Source organism: Lasioglossum baleicum, chromosome 3 (genome assembly GCF_051020765.1).
Source record: "Lasioglossum baleicum chromosome 3, iyLasBale1, whole genome shotgun sequence".
Taxonomy (NCBI): Eukaryota; Metazoa; Arthropoda; class Insecta; order Hymenoptera; family Halictidae; genus Lasioglossum; species Lasioglossum baleicum.
The window spans coordinates 19,247,479-19,267,401 of NC_134931.1; the positions used below are offsets into that span (position 1 = coordinate 19,247,479).

Consider the following 19,923-nt stretch of genomic DNA (forward strand, 5'->3'; position numbering starts at 1 on the left):
GACACCTTTTTTCGTAAGATTCTCGATAAAATGGGGTACCTTGAGCAACCCGCAGAATTAAAAAAAATTGGTATGATTTGATTCTGAAAATTCTGTATATTTTGTAACTCGTAGGACAACGCCCTGAAGTCTTTATCCGGAACAGATTGTTTTGGTACATTCCCGCCAATATAACTGCCTCAGGGCTCTGATACCTGACAACACCTGACAGTACCTGGACAGTACCTGACATGACAGTACCGTACCTCATCATCCTATATAGTCACTGTTTTGGTCGCGCATGCGCGAGAAAAGAGACATTATAGGACATGGTTTTATGCTTCTATTATATGCTTTGTCTATGGTTGCAAATTGCTACGCTGTTCACCGACTTACCATTGTTAAGTCCGTGGTTACCAGTGTTTACTACTTTACTGGTGGTTACGCTCTATATACGTTATGTACATTTCAGTATATTTGTTACGAGGAAATTTTCTAATTCTATATTCAAAAACTATGCATGGAAGAAACATGTATTAGAGGTGTAGAAGAGAGAAAGATATATCAGTGCTTCCGGTGGATAACTGTATATTTTATTGTATTCAAGCATATTATACAAAACACAATTGAGAAACTTCATAACCTATATTTAAGATAACCTATATTAAGTTCGTGCAATCGAAGAGTTCTTGAAGCATAATGAGTGGAAAAATGAGGGATAAAGATGTTGTACAAGCGGTAGTTCTTTCGGAAGATTTTGTAACAAATTTGACACCTATGCAAGATATATTTCCAAGTGTCTTAACGCCAATCATAAATGTACCACTTTTAGATTATTTAATCGAAACTCTGATTAAGTGTGGAGTACAACAGTTGTTTCTTTATTGTAGCTGTCATATCGATTTAATAAAGAGTCATGTACATGTACATAAAAGAAAGTGGTCAGAAAAAATACTAGTTAATCTAATTATATCGGAAGGATGCAGATCTTTGGGCGATGCTCTTAGAGATATCGATACGAAAGGTTCGATCCGTGGAAATTTTATACTGATAAGGGGAGACACTTTTATTAACACGGATCTTACGAATGCTTTAAACAATCACTGTTCTAAACTGAAAAAAGACAAAGGAGCAACGATGACTATGTTGATGAGGAACATTGGCTCGACCAGCCATTCCTTATTAAGAAATGAAACATTTTTATTGGTTTCCGATAAAACCAATAATCAGGTTCTACACTACAGTAAATTAAGGTCCGACGAGAAGAAAGTGAAATTCGAATTGAGTTGGTTCTTGGAACATAACGAAGTTGAAATTAACACTGGCCACATGGATACCCATGTTTATCTATGTTCACCTTCCGTACTACCGCTGTTCTCCGATAATTTTGATTTTCAAGTAGGTTATTCGAGGTGTATCTTTTTCTATTGAGAGTTTGCTAATCAGATTCCTTTACAGCAATAATTTAGAAAACATTTTTTATACATATGGATTCTTACATATAGAATCGTCATTTGCCTAGTTGTCCTGTTAGTCGACGCTTTGAGAATCGTTCCGTGTTAACAAGTATTAAATAAAACGTATATACAATTTCAGACAATGGAAGACTTTATTCGAGGAGTGCTGATGAACGAAGAAATTTTGAATTCCCGTATTTATTGGCAACAATTGAATCCTGAAGATTATAGCTTACCGATCGTATCGTGGAACGCGTACCAGATTCTTAATCGTGATATTTTAAACAGGCATAGTTTTCCGCTTACGCTGAATTCTATTCCATTTCTAAACAATTTCATTCATATGCCGCGTAGCACTTACAAACACAGAAGCGCCTCGCTCGCTAAAGGTTGCATTTTGAAGGAGGATAGCGTGCTCTGTGAGAACAGTATACTGGGAAGCGACACTTCTGTTACGAGATCTGTTATCGGTCAGAGTTGTTTAATAGGCTCTAACGTAGAAATAAAAGATTCCTACGTATTGTCGGATGCTAAGATCGAAGATAACTCTACTATCACAAACAGTATAATATTTTCAAATTGTGTTATTAAACAGGCTGCTCGAATAAACAGATGTATAGTACGTCCTGGAACAAATGTCAATGACCAAACGGAATATGTCGATTCTATATTAGAGTCGAAAGACGATACAGTTATCGTTAAAAGGATATCGGAGATTGACACGGATAGCGATTTTGAGTTCTTCAACGATTACCATGCAGAAGAATCCGACGATTATTCTAAAGACTATTCAAGCAGCAACGCAGGTTCCGAATGTAATTCGCCGATCCCAGACGATACCCACATCTTTCTATCCGAAGTTATCGATAGTTTATTAAGAGGTTTCCAAGACAAACTAAATTGCGACAACTTAATTTTGGAAATAAACTCGTCAAGATACGCGTATGACGTTAGCATGAGCGAAGTAACGTATAACGTGATTAAAGCTATACTAAGTTTACCGATCCATTACCTTTCGGAAAAGAATGAAACTTTGAATAATCAAAACTATCAGCAACACTTGAGAATTATGGTGACTTATTTCGAACCAATCATTTTAAACTACGTCAAAACAGAAGATGCTCAAGAAGACTGTTTACGTGCGATGGAAGAAGTTGCTACTTCGACCGAAGAATTATTACCATGTTTACAACATTTATTACATCTTTTTTACGATAAAGACGTATTGTCGGAAGAAAAGATTTTGGAATGGTATAGATGCAGCGATTATGGTACAAACGAGATTCAGAATAATAAACTCATAGTCGCGGTAGAGCCGTTTATTCGATGGTTGGACGAAGCCGAAGAAGATTCTAGCGCAAGCGAAAGCGATGAATAAATAAAAATCGAAGTCTCGATTGTGTTTAATTAAATTTTAGATAAGACTGTATAAAATCTATACCTTTTAATCTCGGTATCACCTTGTTTACAACAAAAAATTCTTTTGAAAAAGTTTTCTCAAGTTTATTTAATGCTGGATTTGTTATTATTATTGTAGATTGAGATTGCATAAGCTATCACAAACACAATGTAAATATGTGTTTTTGTTAAAAACGCGCGTATGATTTACAGTCTTATTATTGCTTTCTCGAAAGAATACCTTTCAATGTAATATCGGACATTAAAATTAAAAGAGAAAATAAAAAACCTTTTATTTAATGTAATGTCTTTATTGTTGTATTAGTTTTTTTGTGGTAGTACACTTTGAGCAATAATACGGATCAAGTGTAAATAAATTATATTTTGTATATTATAATTATAGCGTGTATTAACTATATAGTAACCTTATTAAAATTGTTTAAGTGGCATGTTTAAAAAGAGGAAATATATAAATGATTATTCTGTGGGGAAAACAGTATATCTGTTAAGTTGTGCCAAGCTTGGTGCCGATGATCTGGAAATTTAATTGCATCCAATGTTTTAATCGGGCTCCTTTGCTGTTACAACTTAATTCGAGTCCGCACCTAAATAATAACAATACGATGCATATGAATGCAATATAACATTTTAGTACAATAATGCTAATATAATAACTATTCTTATAATTTTACTAAATCGTAAATTGTCGAACCCTTATTTTTGTAATAATAATTATCCTGTTACGTATAAATAGGTGTATATATGCGTTTTTGGTATCGTGTTTAAAAGAGCATTTTCATTTTATTTTATACACATTCTATGTTGTATTATATATCCCAGTCAACCAGGCCTGTCGAGGCAGAAATCGAGCCCAGCGTGCGGAGGCCACCTAACGGGCATTATACTGGCCGAACGTCGCTCGAAGCTGCTTGAAGCACACGATGGCTCGATTCTGGCGATGCCACATAAGCTACCCAGTCAGCACAGCCTGCCACCTGGCCCAGCCTGCAGATTACGGGCAACACAACGCTTGGAGCTGCTCGAGGCCCAGGCGGATCGATTTTGGACGGGCCCCTGCGCGCATACAACCTGCAGAAACTCGAGCCCAGGGCCTGCAGGCCGGGCCGGGATTCAGCCTGTTCTTGAGAGAGCAGCACGGTCCCACTAATGTGGCCAATCAGGCCGATGCCGGTATACAGGGCGGGTCGCATGAATGTGGCAGATGTTTTGAGGACGATTACTGCCTAGATTGATCTTTTATCTGGCGTTCTTGACTACTGAAAAAACCCGTGTTTGTTTTATCACGAAATGAGAACGCGAATCCCGCACCCTTACAAATGGGCAGACTACCGGTCCGGCCTGCAGGCCCTGGGCTCGAGTTTCTGCAGGTGGTATGCGCGCAGTGGCGCGCACAGGGGCGCGCACAGGGGCCCGGCCAAAATAGAGCCGGTGTGCTATCTGGGTAGCGTCGGCTCGTATTCTTGCTTCGGCACCATCTCGGCACAAGCTGCCTTTGACATGCTCGCTCCATTTTAAGAGAGCAGCACAGTCCCTAGCTTTAGGGACCGTTTTACGTTTTGCATCAATTGCAAGAGATAGAAACTAAATTGAATGTTATTTCTTCCCTCTTAACCCCTTGCCGTACCATTTTCTTTACAGTTGCATTGATCACAACGTCTTTATGCAAAAAATTTTGCTAAAATTAGGGACCGTGCTGTCCTCTTAGGCTGCGCTCACAGTGGCTCCGATATCGGCCGATTTGGTCGACGTCCGACGCATCTGTCTCTTTTTTCGAGCGCGCGAAAAAGAGACACAACGTCGGCGAATCGGCCGATATCGGAGTCACTGTGAGCGCAGCCTAAAAATGTTGCCGAGGCAAGAATACAAGCCCACGCGAGCTTATGTGCCACGGCCCGAATCTAGCATTTTTGATTTTGATTACTGGGTTATATTATTTTTATCAAGGTAATCGTTATTCTTGCCGAAGTCCTTGTCCCACACTGTAACGTGAAATGCGAGTTTTCTAAGATCTGTCAATCGGGTACTAAAAATGAATTCTTCGTTCCATTTTGGATTTAAGATTTTCCACTTGACTGTTGTATTCTGTGAATTGCTATGATTCTCTCCGACATGAACTTTCTGCCCGTGATACGTGCAATCGAATAGTCGAAGACACGTTGTTTTTGATTGTTCGTTAGATTTCCTATAAGGCACAACTTGACATTTGGGTCGAAAAATCCATTGCTATCCTTTGGAAGTAAGTTTGCAGCTTGTTGAACCGTCAATGCTCTGCGTCTTGTACAATAACGTAGAGTCACTTCGATCTTTCCCCATCCACTGGAAAACACACCCCATGCGGCTTCGTCGTTGTCCACCTATGTCAACGTCGAGCTCTTATATCGTATTAGTGTCTGCAATAATGTAAGTCAAGTCGGCCGTCGCGAAAATTTCAAGGCACGATAGAATAATAATGAGACATTAGAATAATGCTTGCTCCAAACGCGAAGAAGAACAATTTATATAAACTGTAGTATACTATAAATATAAATTAGCGATCCTCAACCTATGGGCCCCGAGAAACGAAATATAAAATATATATATATATGGTATACAATATCTTACGCCTTACACCAAGATCGAGGAAGCGGTGAATTTATACAATTGTTTGAAAAAGTTCTCGTAGAATGTATTGTTACGAGTTCGAGAATTAATCGAAGATAAATAACAGCAGATAGAGCTATCGATAGCCCATTTTATTTAGAATCGTTAATTTTACATTTCTTCATATGTTCAATGTGAGAAGAATGGAAAATGAAATTGTAGTATTTAGTGCAAGGTTATCTGAAACGCTTTCGATAAAAATATACAGAACGTTGCTATAATATGCAATGGCTTTAGTCAACGAAGTTGTTAAAAATTTGATAAGATGTATGTACCACGTATGTACCATTAGAAACGAATGCGTTGGGTCGCGTGACAACAGGCTTGAGAAATGCTGCTAGAAATATTGGGTACTGCCAAGGGATAAAATAGCAAGAACTAGATTGAGAGATTTTCGGGTTCTCGCACACCTCTAGCAATAACCGCAATACTTGAAATCATTTACGTTCAATGCGTAACACGTATAGAAGAAAAAGAGGAAATTGATTGTACATACTGGATAATAATCTTGTAATGGGACATTATAATGTTTTGTTTGACGGGGTTGTAACTCGTGCAGGGGAAACCTAGCTTCTCCTAGAAAGTCTTGGCCTGCCGGATCGTCCTGGAGTATCAGAATGTGTAGCGTTTTGCCATTCCATATCTGTCACGAAACAATCATTAATTTCTCGCGTTCCCTATATCATCGATACGTTCGACACAATTCTTGTGTCGTATTAGTGTACAGAATTTGCATTGTTCGTACGTCTGTTTCTGTCGTTCCATAAAAGTTTAGAGTCTCGTTGAATTCCGGATTCCGCGTTTTGCGAATCGTCTTTGTCCGGAGACGTTTCGTACTCGCAACTAGGTCTACCGGTAATATGTTCAGTTTGCAGAACGGATCGGCGAGACCATGAATGTCCATTGGTCGCAAGTCTCGTGCTCGTTCCACTTTGCACTGGAGGCACTGAACCGCTGGGTCGTATCGCAAGGAGATTTCTAGAGTTCCATAACTTTGCTCCACCCCTACGGAACCGTATATATAGTACCGTTAAGCTTTAAGCGTGTATTCAATTATACGCATACGTATCAAAAGTATTGGGCTGTTTCTATGTATGCATATAGATATGCGCGAAAACCCGAAAATCCTGGTTAGGACGGATATGCAGTTGGGACTCCGGAGAATCCCGAATCAAATTTCGGGTTCTCGCCCACCTCTGGCGACAATACGATACAAGCTAGTATAGAAAAGACAAAGTATATTCTGCTTCGTTATAGAATTATTGTTCTACTCACCGTGCTCCGACATTTGCAGGCGCGACGAGTCGATTCGATTGTTGCTGCGCGGGTTCTCGTTTTCTAAGCAAGATCGATTTACGTCCTGACCCATGCGTTTCTCTATGATTTGAACGTGTTCTAGTATTTGTTCCGTTGGAATGATTGTCGTTCCCAGTTCCGTTGGAACCGTTGACGAGTTCCGTCTGCAATGCGTTAATCGATATATCAGCTAAACTTCTACTCTTTTGTTTATCATTCTTACGTACCTGAGAGATTGTACCTGTGAGTTTTTTAATTGATTGTACGAGTTGAACTCTATTCTACGAGTATCGTTATTCCCGTCGTTAGGATTGTTCGATTTCTTCGCTTTTTCATTCACAATCTCATCCTCGAAGGACACGCGTTGCTCGAGTTGAGGCTCTTGGCTGGTTTTACCATTTGTTCGCAATCGCGGGCTCGCAACCGAGGAAGTCGGTGAAACACGACTGCATTGCGATGTAATTGAAAGAGTAGACCTATCTAATCGATCTGAACATTCTTCACGATTATTAACCGATGATAAATCGTTGGATCGTTGTCCCGGTGATGTTTTCGATACGCTGCTAGTCGATTGAACAGAATTCGAGAATGGCGAAAGCCGCGTTACTTCTTCGTCCGAAGAAGAATCATGGGGATCTGTTAATTCTAGAGATTTATTTCCCCCAACTGTCCAAGTCATCTGTTTGTGACCTATCCGCGACCATCCTCGCTCCTGTTATGTATCGATACGTTTGATTAGTCGATCGATCGCTTATTGCCAAAGGTGTGCGAGAACTTGAAAATCTCGGCCTTGATCTCGAATCAAATTCTCGACATGGCCAAACCGAAATCTGCGTCAAAATCAAAGAACTTTCGATAGAAATGAGATAGAGCGACGAAATTTTTTCAAATGAAAGCTGAAACTTTGCAGAATATGGGATAATTATGGAGATTGTGGTACGAACGTTTTTTAACCTTGAAAGAATTCGTTAAATTTGCACAATTTCAAGAAAACTGTGGTTTTTCCAATACCACGCGCGGAAAAAAATTTTTATTAACATGCGACACATCACTTCCCGTAGATTTTTTCATGCTGATTTTAAGTAAACGTTCAAATACTTCATTATGATTATTTTTAATTTGTTTTATATATAAGAATACAATATTCCTTCACACAAACTAGGGAGTTACCAAATCATTTCAACGAAAAAATGATTTCATAAGTTGTGTTCACAAAAATCGATTTCTTGCAAAATCCTGAGGTCGTAGACAAATTTTGAAACCAGATTTGAAATCAGCGTGAAAAAATCTACGGGAAATGATGTGTCGCATGTTAAAAAAAAATTTTTTCCGCGCGTGGTATTGGAAAAACCACAATTTTCTTGAAATTGTGCAGGTTTAACGAATTCTTTCAAGGTTAAAAAAACGTTCGTACCACAATCTCCATAATTATTCCAAATTCTGCTAAGTTTCAGCTTTCATTTAAAAAAATTTCATCGCTCTATCTCATTTCTGTCGAAAGTTCTTTGATTTTGACACAGATTTCGTCGGTTTGGCCCATAGTGCGACGCGACGGTTTCAAATTCTCGCACAGCTCTGTTTATCGTGTCAAGTATAAACTTATACAGTCGAAGTATGTACCTTTTTCTCGGGCAGAATATACTTTGGCATTCCTTTGATAAACCAAGCGCCGCTTTTTTTCCACATTTCTCTGGTCTCCGCGCATATCCGACAAAGAAATTGCTTTTGACTGTTATTCGAACGTCTGACGATACGTTGCATAGTCGTTTTATCCAATACGCTTTTCGTCGAAGCTGTGTTTTGAAATGCCGGATTAAGTTCGGTGGTTTCTATGCCACATTTCTGACATATGTATTTACGACAGTCCTTGCAAAGATTCGGTGTCGCACCGAGGACAGCCCCAAATTTTTCACTACAGAGAGCACAGGAACATACGCAATGCGCGCTATTTGAACAACGGCTGCTACAGTTTCGTCTCTCGTTCATTCTTGTTCCCGTAACAATGCAAACGTTACGTTTCATGTTCTCCAGTCTCTCTACTAATCTACCGATTCGTTCTTGTTCCGACAGGTCCAAGGCTTCGGCTCTTTGGATCACCTAAAATATTAATAAAGAAAACAACATCTATAGAAATATTTGTCCAGTCAGTACATATTTTATTATGGTTGCAATCTTGAAAGATTTTTTATTTTTTACCAACGGATAAGTACGCGCTTACCTCTATGATCGCTTGTTGTTCGTCTTCGGACAAGACAAACGATTGTGCGCAACGATTCGAAGCAGCAGCGTAAGAATTCGAATAATTACCCCATTTTGAATCTAGAGCACCAGTTTTCACAGACCATCCTATGCGTAATCTAATTATAGAAGAAAATAAGCATATTTAGACGCAAACTAAAATATGAATACGCGTATATGTATGTATCTTATTTATTTCTACTCACTTTGCTCTCAATGCCAAATGACGATCATTTGGACAAACCCATCTGGTTCCTCTACCTGGATCTTTTGCTGTGATGTCCATAGCGATTAGTGAGAAAGAGATTAATGAAACCCTTAGATCATTTTAAATATACTATGAACATTGTGTAATGTAGTTTATCCTACGAAAAATGAAAATACGTAAAAATAAATGAAAGCACGATTATAAAACACATTATTAATCGAAACAATAACAAATGTTAAAATGTATAACTGCGGTAAACTATTATTGCTTTAACATTATTCTTCCTCGAAAGTGAATTTTTTTCATGTAAAATCTTGTTGTAATTACTTGATTAATCTAAACTACGTTTCAAAAAATCCATGCAATTTAAAGCACAAAAAGTAAGAATAGATATATGTCATCTTAAATTATTTTCATCTTGGAAAATAATATTTATTATATGATATAATAAAAGTGTATATAATATGAGTTGTTTAAACTATAGTCGCTTCATTAGACTCGATATTCCTTGAAATGGTCGTCGCTGATATCATTCCTCGCCGCAAAAAGCATTTCCTCTTTCCCGCATATTGGAATTTCTTGATAGACGCAAATTAACGAGATTTTTACGATTTGTTCCAACTTCCAACGTTTACTTTAGCTAATTATTTTTCAACAATTAAGCGCTTCCAGACAGGAAAATTGCGGCACATTAATTTTGGTTGTTTTATCGATAAGAATATACGCGTATAGTAAAGTATCCAAATACGCGCATGATTATATGTACGTATACATTATACATAATACATGTAGTATGTATATACGTGAGTGTAATGAATACTTTAATCAAGATTATTATTTATATCGTATACATCTTATATTATTTTTTATATCTATATACAGTCAGCGGCAATAATAAGTGGACACCCTTAAAAATCGCATAACTTTTCAGAAATTGGTCCAAAGGACTTGAATTTTTTTAAGATGTTAGACCGGCTAGTTCGCTAGAGAATAAGTAAACAAAAATTTATTACGATTGCAATTGGTAGGAATTATACAAAATCTTAAAAAATGATGTTTTGTCAACTTTTTTATCTGGGCCTGTAACGATAATTTAAAAAATGCGTTTTATAGATTTCGGTAACTTTATATGCATACCGAAAATTTCATCGAAATCGGCCAACATTGCAATGAGCTACAAACGTTTAATTGCAATCGTAATAAATTTTTGTTTACTTATTCTCTAGCGAACTAGCCGGTCTAACATCTTAGAAAAATTCAAGTCCTTTGGACCAATTTCTAAAAAGTTATACAATTTTTAATGCAATTTTTGTCCACTTATTATTGCCGCTTTCCAGCGTTCCAAAAAAATTCGTATTTACGCATGTGCACATATGAATAATTATGTAAAACCTATCGTTTTATGAAAATTCAATGGTTTCCCGTATAAGATATCAATTGAATAAAATAGTCTGCACAAGATAAAATTAGATTGCGTATATATATGTTATCGGTGCGAAATAATGCAGGAAAATCCTGTGTAATCTTTTCGGGACAAATGCTGTTTCTACTACAATTCATTAGACGCATATGCGCGATTGTGTTTTCATATTTAATATAGAATTTTTGTGAAGGTTTATCCGAAAAATGGTGTACATAGTTCGAGAAAACAGCTTCCATTCGGGACAGAAGCGCAACAAGTACCCGTATTTTATTCGTATCTTCATCATTTAAGTTTCTAAAAGGAGACTGTCTATATTTGCACATAATCGATATTGCAATGATTCTTGCGTCGAGGCTTATTTTCTTATTACGGGATAACTTGAATAGTTCGAGAACCTACGGGAATATCTTCTATTCTACTAGTACAGAAGATACTGTATATATATTTTAACGAATTCTAAGCCGGAGGGATGCTATCTTTGCGATCGGGAAAAATGATTTTCCTAAATTACACGACAGTAATATGTATATGCATAGAAAATTAATGAAGGAAACGATAATCTATACATATTATGATACATCTTATCGATGGAATAATGGTCTCGTGTAAAATTGTTGTATCGTGTATGACTGTATGATATTGTACAGTCGTCGCAAAAAAAGGGAAAACGTTGAAAAGTGGTTGGCCGGAAAGGGCGAGGAAGGGATGGATAGTTGGCAATCGGACTCGGACTCGGACGCGTGGCAGTATAGTAGCACCAAGTGGCACTATGGTCGTACAGTCGTACAGTGACTGGAAAAAAATGAGCGCGAAAGTCCTACGCTGAAGGGCGATCAATCGGAACTTGCGACACGCCGACACTCGACACGTATCTACCATCAATAACTGATGCGTTGCATTGCAAGCGTTTCATCCGATCGTACAAAATCGTAAAAAATGAAAAACCAGCGCGTAACGACTCTATTTAGCCTACGAGTTATCGTTAATTAAGCTATTCTATACATAAATGATCGCACAAGAAAAAAATCATTCGACATCAGCTACAACAGAAATCATTATCATAAAGAACGAAGCGACGACTTTCGAGACTCCTTCGAAAAAAAAGCAGCGGACATACGTTGCGATCGGGAAGCTTTTACCTTCTCGGTTAATAGAATTTGTTTATCAATCCGACTGCTAATGCGAGGCACAAGCGACAGGATTTTTCTTATTACGAGCGAACAGTCGTTTCGAGTAATTTGTGTGTCTACTTACGAGATTTGTGAACCTCTTCTGTCATGTGAGTTTTAATTGAAAAGCAAGCAGTCGCACCGAACTGTATAATTATCGAATTGGCTGGTAGGCTGTTCGACGGTCACCGTCGTAAACGATTATGTGTTTGCTAATGCCGAAACAGCTCGCAGGATGTGACTCGCGTGGAGGACAGAGGACAGAGCACAGAGTGGCACACAGCACAGAGCTATACTTGCCACGCTATCAGCAAGCCGACAAGTGGGTGCTATGGGTGCTATGTATTATCGCAGAAACTAGCCTACGACTCCACTTCTCTTTCGATACAGGCGCAAGGCGCAAGAGGGATGCGTGGCATGCGTGCGATTCACAGGGATGTATCTAGGAAATTCTTCCGCGAGAATATATCTAATTGTAAGATTTCACAACTAGGTTCGAACATTATTCGCGAATCATTCAGAAAATTATTTAGAAAATGATTGTTCGAATAACTTTTACTGCTTCGACCAAATGCATGTATTACAATATGGATATTTCTTCGGAGAAATGTTTAAAGCAAGAACAATTCAAATAAAACTGCTTTCATGTTATTTATATTATTGTATAATAATAAATTCACTGAAATCATTGATTTATTTTCCAAATCAAATAATGTACCTAGAACTGACCAACGCTATAAATCTTTGATATGTCCGAATTAATTAAGTAAATAAACAAGTTATTCAGAATTTTAGCAATAAAAAAATTCGAATAATTTATCTATCTATCTATATATGTATTTATTACCTCTCCCAGCATATAATTATAGAAGATTCGGATTAAAAGAACGTCGCGTAAGTAAATTATATTTATAGTTAAAAAGGTGTCGTGTAATATTATGTTCAATAAAAATTGAATTAGAAAAACATTGTATAAAAAGCCACGATGTTAATATATTTAATGTCTGAGCAATTATTTCGATTATACGCTAATAACAATAAACATAATTGAAAACGCCGTATCGAGAAAAATGTATGTCCTTGTCCTATATTGCAATTATTGACGTGCTATGCTTTGTAGCCGTTGCGTCGGCTGAATCTTACGTGTATGTATACATATACGTCAGATATCAAAAGAATTTAGCCGACTAAAGTTCTCAAGCTTTTAGATCGAGAGATACTAAATTTTATATGAATTTTAACGAATCTTTCGTAGTTTAAAAAGTTCACTTTTTTGTTTATAGAAAAAGGTACTTAAAAATGTCGACGATTAAGTAGGTAGGTGTAATTAAATAAGAAATGAGAAATCGTGTTACTTGATGTACTAAATTATGCTCTATATTACATTATAATTAAGTGTTACATATCTAATTTCTTTTGTAACGCATATTTACATCTTTTTCTTATAAATGTGCACATTGTATAATTAATGAATTAATTAACTATCGATCGAGTTTCAATTATTTTGTATACACCGTTAAGACAAATATCTGTCGATATAGTGTAACGTTTCAAATGCAACTTCAACCATAATAAGAATAATAATCATCCATTCTAAACGAATATGATGACGGTCGCTTAAATGCGAAGATAGAATTCCAACAAGCTCCACGCAATGATTTATTTTCTCGTTAATAACCTGTGATATAAAATTAAGTAAATCTTCGGTATATCTTTTTAAGAACTACAAATATTCTTTACCACAACGGTTATCTTAAATTTGATGACTTACTCTTGTACGTTTAGTGATATTGAAATATGCACATGTTTGTTGATATAGAATTTCCAAGTCGTCTCTTTCCCAGTAGAAGTCGGGAGTATCTAATAAATCTGAACTTAAATTGATCGAATGTCTCAATGCGAATAATTCTCCCTGTTTTTTCAATACTTCCTGTTGATCTATCGTAAGCTTTCTGCCAAACTTTAAGTCTTCGGTAACAAATTCTATAGAATCTACGTAACTGTCTAAAGATGCTTCCCATATACCTAATTTCACCGATTGCGCAATTGCATTTGAAAATGTGTATTTATCTAGATTTGTTGCTCCCAGTGCTAACATAAAATTTCCATTTTTTATGTGACTTTGTTTCCTGCAGAGAATTATACAAAAAAAAAATTCATAAATTGCAATATCCATATAAAACCCGTAGAAAATTAATTGGATATCGAGAGAATTTTGTTTTTACACTACAGCGATAAAGCATATAAATTTGTTTACCCGCTATCCGTGTAAGCGTACGTCATTAATTCACACTCCGATCGAATTACAGAGTCTGTATAAGAATTCTCTTCGTACTTCTTTAAAAATTTCAATATGTTGCCATATTCGAGATCGGTGATATTCCACATCACTACGGTACCTTCCCGAAAAAAGAAGATTTCCCTTGGTTCAAATTCTACTTCATACTTTGCCGTTGCATGTATGACATCTGGTAAAGCTGAAAACATAATCTAAATAGAGCACAACAAAATAATTCAACGTTTACTAATCTTTTGGCATTATACTAACAACTTTTTCTCAGAGTACGCATAGTGCTACACATAATATATAATGCTAATTGGACGCTAAACAATATTTTCAGTAATAGAAGCAGATAACGTTACAATATAAAATAGTGGAAAAAAATGTCGATAAATATCTTCAAAGTCTGTTTTTACCTTATCCTTGTAATTAATACAAATATTTAAAAAATATTATGACATAGTCAAATCTATAAACTACGCAGGACACGCAGGTATTAATTATACAATTCTAGCACTATATAATTGTAGAAATTTATCCTACTGTTTTTTTCTATTGAAATAGATTAATATTCCGATTAATATTATACAGGAAGGCGAGACAAATTGATTAAACATGGTTTTAACTTACAATATCGGTTCAAAATGTTTTACTTTAAGTTACTAAAGTACTTTACCTGACGAACGATATAGTAACATGTTCTTAACAAGGTTTTTAGATACATATGTCGTTTAATCAACCAAAAATGGACTATCGCACGCGCCTAATCCTGTTGCTACGCCACCTTCGTTAGCAGTGGCTAACTTAGTTCTCAACATATGACCACCTTGTTTATTAACATGTACATTATTTTCGTCAGCGATAATGATACCAAATATTCCTAGTTCGGAAACTGATTCTTGCGGTTTTACAGTTGCATTATATTCTGGTCTAACCATGTAACTTTTATGAATCGGAGGGTAGATTTTGTCCATAAGTACCCAAGCTACCCTGTCTTGTTTGTATTTCACAGACTCTAAGAAATATTTTATATCCAATCCGTATTTGTTATTGCAGCCTCCTTCTCGTTGAGGCTTTAGTACGAATCGATGTGGATTTGCGATTCCCATTTCTATAGCTGCATTTCCATGTTCATTAAAGTCTAACGCGTAATGTTCTGTACAAAACAGTACAATGCAATATTTTGCAGTCAACAATATAATCAAATATTATTTCTATCACGGGTAAGAGAAGCAAGCAAAGTGAATTAAAAACAGGATAAAAACAAACAATGCCAAAATGAATAAATGATAATATAAAAGATATAAGAAACTATATGTAGTAATTAGAAAAAGTCATAGTTATAATTGTAGATTCAACAGAGAGGTGTATTATTAAGTATTATGTGAAGTATTTGTAAAAACTCCAAAAACGTTTATGTAAAAGTATGGAAATAAAATTATTATTATTATTATATTTCAGTAGATTCACTTACCAGTGAATATTTCTTTAACTTCGGCACATATCTTTTCGTTATCTAGAAATTTATTAATGACCCCAGGCATTGCAAGAGCCTGTTGAATCTTTTTTGTGCCTGCTAAATGATACTGAATAGTAGGACATTTAATCGCTAAAGATCTCTCTATAAGTAATCTTACTTCCCATTCCTTTCTTGTATGATATTGTCCAGGTTCGTACCCACATCTATAATACACTAAGGCTACGTTATAATTATCTACTATCAATTCTTTGTTGGATCCCATTTTTGCTGTAGCAGCTAATTGCGTTAAATTCCGACGAATTACTCTGATATTTGGATTTTGTTTTCTAATTTCGAACTCGTGAAAATACTGATCGCATATGTTGTACGTAACATCTTCGACAACAAACAAAATCACTGCTCTGTAAACATTTATATGCTAATTATTTATTACAATGAACATTCGTTTGCATTTAATGTTTAATATTTTTATCGTTAAATCTTTATTAATTTTTTAATATTTTCATCTTTAAAACGTAACCGAATATGAACACTATGAATTACGAACATACTGTCGATCGCCGTACATATTCCATGCTTCTACCATACTAGAGGATATAGTTTTTAATGCATTATTCTCTGGTAAATTTTTTACTTTTTCGTGACAACCAAGTTCCGTTAACATATATTTGTGTAATTTGGTGGAAGCAGGTCCTAACCAACCAAAACCAGAAGCGATCGTGTTTATTTCCACTTGTTTCCAACAGCAGTATGGAATGGAGTTATTATGCGTGTCTTCGATTGGACATTTTGTATCTAACATTAAATCGGAGCGTAAAATACCAAGAGATATCTTTTGCGCAGATCCTCCTTCGCTATTTACAGTTTCACAGATTTTAAATAACTCTCTAGTAAAACTGTCAGCTTTTATAGTTTCTTCTAATGTTTCCTTTAAGAAGTTAAAATTCTGTGCCACCCTATGTATAAGTAAGTTTAATTTCGGTTGTATCTGACATGCATTCTCAAACTCTTTTCTTGGAAACGGGGACGGCATCAATATGAACGGCGCAAATTGTAAGATGTTTTTATTATAATTTGTTTTCGGCCTCATACACATTCCATGCACGAGTGCCCAATCTTTAGCTTTCTCTATTAATTCTTCTAATTCTTTCTCCGAAACAGGTGGGTAAAGTATCGAGTCCATATTCATTTGTTTTATTATTGTAAATCTCTCGAGCAACCCCTTAAATTACAGATCTTACTGAATCTCTGAAATCTAAATTATAATTTTCTTTAAACCTACACAATTTTCAAAACTTGTTTTATGTAAATTATTATTATAATTATTATTATTCTAGAGATAGTTTTATAGAAATAGTTATATTAGTTATTATAGAAGTAGTTTTATAATAATTTTTTATTATAATCAAATATGTGTGTAGTTTATGTAATCGAATCACGTTTTATCGAACCACATTCTATCACGCGTCATATCAATTCGGCAATTGGAGCTTTGAGAGTCGATAACGTATTTAGAATCGGTTATCCTCGCTATCGTGCTTCGAACTTCGAACCAGTGCTTCGATTGTGCCCAAATTTTCTCGCACAGGCGCGAGAGAACAGTAACGTATCTACTATTAGGTAACAGAGCGGCCAGAGCCCTGACTCAGGGCCCCTGAGGCAGTTATATTGGCGGGAATGTACCGAAATAATCTTACCGGACAAAAAGACTCCAGGACGTGTCCTACGAGTTACAAAATATACACAAATACACTTGTTATACATTCATTTTTCAGAATCAAATCATATAAATTTTTAAAAATTCTGCGGAGTGCTTAAGGGACCCCATTTTATCGAGAAGCTTACGTTACTGTGGCTGAAATTGCCGCGGATGCGCGAGAAAATTTGGGCACAATCAAAGCACTGCTTTGAACGGCCCGTCGATGCAACAGGTCTGGTCGGGCCCAGGGTCTCCACCGAACAAAAATATTTCGTACTAGAATATACAAGAAAAAGGTACTAGATTTCCTGTCTAATTACAGTGTCCAACAAATTTCAACTTTATGTTCCCTAATTACTGTTGAGTCCTTCTTATAGAGTTCTGTGCGCTGATTCTGAATCTTTCCTTAATTTTTCTCCTATACACACAGTTTTTGAGAAACATGGCTTTGAAAAAAAACATATTTTTCAACTTTAAACAAATATTGTGATGTTATTATAAAAGATATTGAATTGTTCTTTACAGCAAAAGATTCTGTAGACTTTCCCGAATACAGTGATATCCAATATTAATACATTATGATTGTTTGAACATGTTTAAACAATCATTAAAGACGGAGAGACACCACTTTTACACCAATTTTTGAAGATATCTTTCAATTTGTCTCAAAAAATAAGGGTCCAGCGGAAAATCGCCCTATACCACTCGATAGAGCAGACTTTTATCTTGGGCCCGTCGGCCGAACGAAACACGATAGCGCGGATAGCCGATTCTACATATGTATGTACGTCATCGACTCCCGGAGCTCCAATTTCCCAAGTGTGTGTTATTACACCATGCTTGTCAGTGACAAAAAGGTTATGATATGTAAAAAAATATGCTCTATTAGAAAGGTTTCAACTGAAAAATCACTCAAATAAATATGCACTCTCATGTGTAGGTAGATAATGTAATATACGTCATATGGATTTTGTACCCATATGTATTTAGTGATTTTAAATTTCTCTTAAGATAACTCACATATTGGTTATGTTCGAAACTAACCTTCTATTTAGATAAAGTTAAATAAATAGCATAGAAAATTTCATGTAATTTGTAAATTGAAAGGACCACATTCAAATCGGTCCAAGTCAACTGTTTTTCATTTTGAAACATTTAATCTGCATGAATATCGGCACACATTTCTTGCCTGAATTTCTAGAATGATATAAACATTACTTTTCCAATAGAAAAAATAGATAAATTTATATCGCTTAGAAAATTTGAATTTCGACGAACCGTAATAACTTTTTGTTTGGTATAAGTTTATCGAAATGTATTATAGCATCAACGAATAATAAATATGCTTATATCATTCTCGTAATAAATTTTTGCTTTAAACATAGAAATGTTATACTTACAGCTAGTCGTCGTACATATTGTATCAGGTACATATAATTTCTCTTCCGAAAGGCCTTGTACTAAATTTTCCAAGTTATATTCCTCCGCGGTAGCTAACGCTTTAACTTTCCATTCCTATAAATGAATAAGCCCTCATAATTCAGAATATTTCATTGAATTATATCATTGTATAAATAATATAAAATATGCAAGATATATTTTTTATCGTATACGTATTAATATCTTTAGTACTATCGTGACGCATTGTTATAATAAATATCGTCTACTTGTATTATTTATCGATTACTTACACCAAGTTCTTCGTTCTTTGGAAAAGGTCTTTTTTTAGGTCTCTTCTTTAGTTGGAGGGCAGAATAGTTGTCGCTCTTGTTTTGAATTACTTTAATTTCAGGTTTAGCTAATTCATATCGAATTCTACTACTATGTAAAAAATGATTACGGTTATATTGCAAATTTGATTTTATAAGAGACGGAGATCTAATTAATATTGGATTACATGATGTTAAAGTTGTTGTTATTTTTCTACAAGTATTAGAATTGATATTGCTTTTGCAGTGCAATAAAACGCATCTTTGAATCACGGTCAAATTCATCTCACTTAATATTACATTCAATAGATTTGTAATGCAAGTGTTATGTAGAAACAAATATCATATAAAAATATTTGTATGTATCTTGTATAATCTACCAATAAAACTGAATATTTTGTATTTTACAAACAACTCCCGGTCATGCTTCGCAATTCGCAACATATACATACAATAGACCATGGATATAGGAATATACAATAGACTGAATAGACTATAGACTAGTATAGACTATTTATAGACCACGGTGCACCGTGCTATAGACTGCGTACTTGTATAGTGTAGCCGTGTAGGCATAGACTTATAGAGATAGACCAAGATAGACTGCGTAGCCTGTACGAAGCGTTGAAGCCTGCCATGGCGGGCGAGGTATAAAGTGTGAGAGAGAGAGAGAGAGAGAGCCTGTTGTGGTCGTAAGGCGCTCTCTTTCTAATTGACGAGTTGGTGGGGAGAGATTCGCCCAATGAAAGTAAGGAGTGCGTAAGAAGTGAGAGTTGTGTGTGTGTGACTGGCTCGCTGCACCCCCACCAACTATCGGTGAGCGAGTGAGATAGATCAGCCGCCATGGGAGGCATGTTTCCATGTTTATAATACACCGTGGTCTATGGGTAGAAGTGGATGCCAGCGCTGCCGTTGGTTCGACCGG

General features: G+C 35.9%; 3 protein-coding genes across 5 annotated transcripts; 1 reads left to right on the forward strand and 2 right to left on the reverse strand.

Moving 5' to 3' along the window:
- Window positions 1–386: 386 nt before the first annotated feature.
- On the forward strand, window positions 387–3,134 carry Eif2bepsilon (eukaryotic translation initiation factor 2B subunit epsilon). Of its 2 annotated transcripts, XM_076421241.1 has the most exons (3): window positions 387–798; window positions 870–1,377; window positions 1,576–3,134. In XM_076421241.1, the coding sequence occupies exons 2-3, from the start codon at window positions 1,117–1,119 to the stop codon at window positions 2,812–2,814; spliced, it is 1,500 nt and encodes a 499-aa protein (XP_076277356.1). In that variant the 5' UTR covers window positions 387–798; window positions 870–1,116; the 3' UTR covers window positions 2,815–3,134. The 2 variants fall into 2 exon arrangements, with proteins under 2 accessions (XP_076277356.1, XP_076277354.1); XM_076421239.1 differs by having other exon boundaries at window positions 387–1,377.
- LOC143207249 (rabphilin-3A) lies at window positions 3,125–19,636 on the reverse strand. The gene is given in 13 exon segments (XM_076420463.1): window positions 3,125–4,948; window positions 4,951–5,209; window positions 5,992–6,138; window positions 6,241–6,500; window positions 6,771–6,955; window positions 7,019–7,503; window positions 8,412–8,888; window positions 9,010–9,148; window positions 9,236–9,302; window positions 18,690–18,804; window positions 18,981–19,110; window positions 19,187–19,212; window positions 19,550–19,636. Coding segments are annotated over 13 exon segments (2,553 nt in total). The 3' UTR covers window positions 3,125–4,772.
- Window positions 13,191–16,818, reverse strand: LOC143207583 (glutathione synthetase). Of its 2 annotated transcripts, XM_076421243.1 has the most exons (6): window positions 16,142–16,818; window positions 15,585–15,991; window positions 14,874–15,266; window positions 14,087–14,306; window positions 13,601–13,958; window positions 13,191–13,507 (listed from the first exon to the last, which is right to left on the reverse strand). In XM_076421243.1, the coding sequence occupies exons 1-6, from the start codon at window positions 16,777–16,779 to the stop codon at window positions 13,346–13,348; spliced, it is 2,178 nt and encodes a 725-aa protein (XP_076277358.1). In that variant the 5' UTR covers window positions 16,780–16,818; the 3' UTR covers window positions 13,191–13,345. The 2 variants fall into 2 exon arrangements, with proteins under 2 accessions (XP_076277358.1, XP_076277357.1); XM_076421242.1 differs by lacking the exon at window positions 14,874–15,266.
- Window positions 19,637–19,923: the final 287 nt, after the last annotated feature.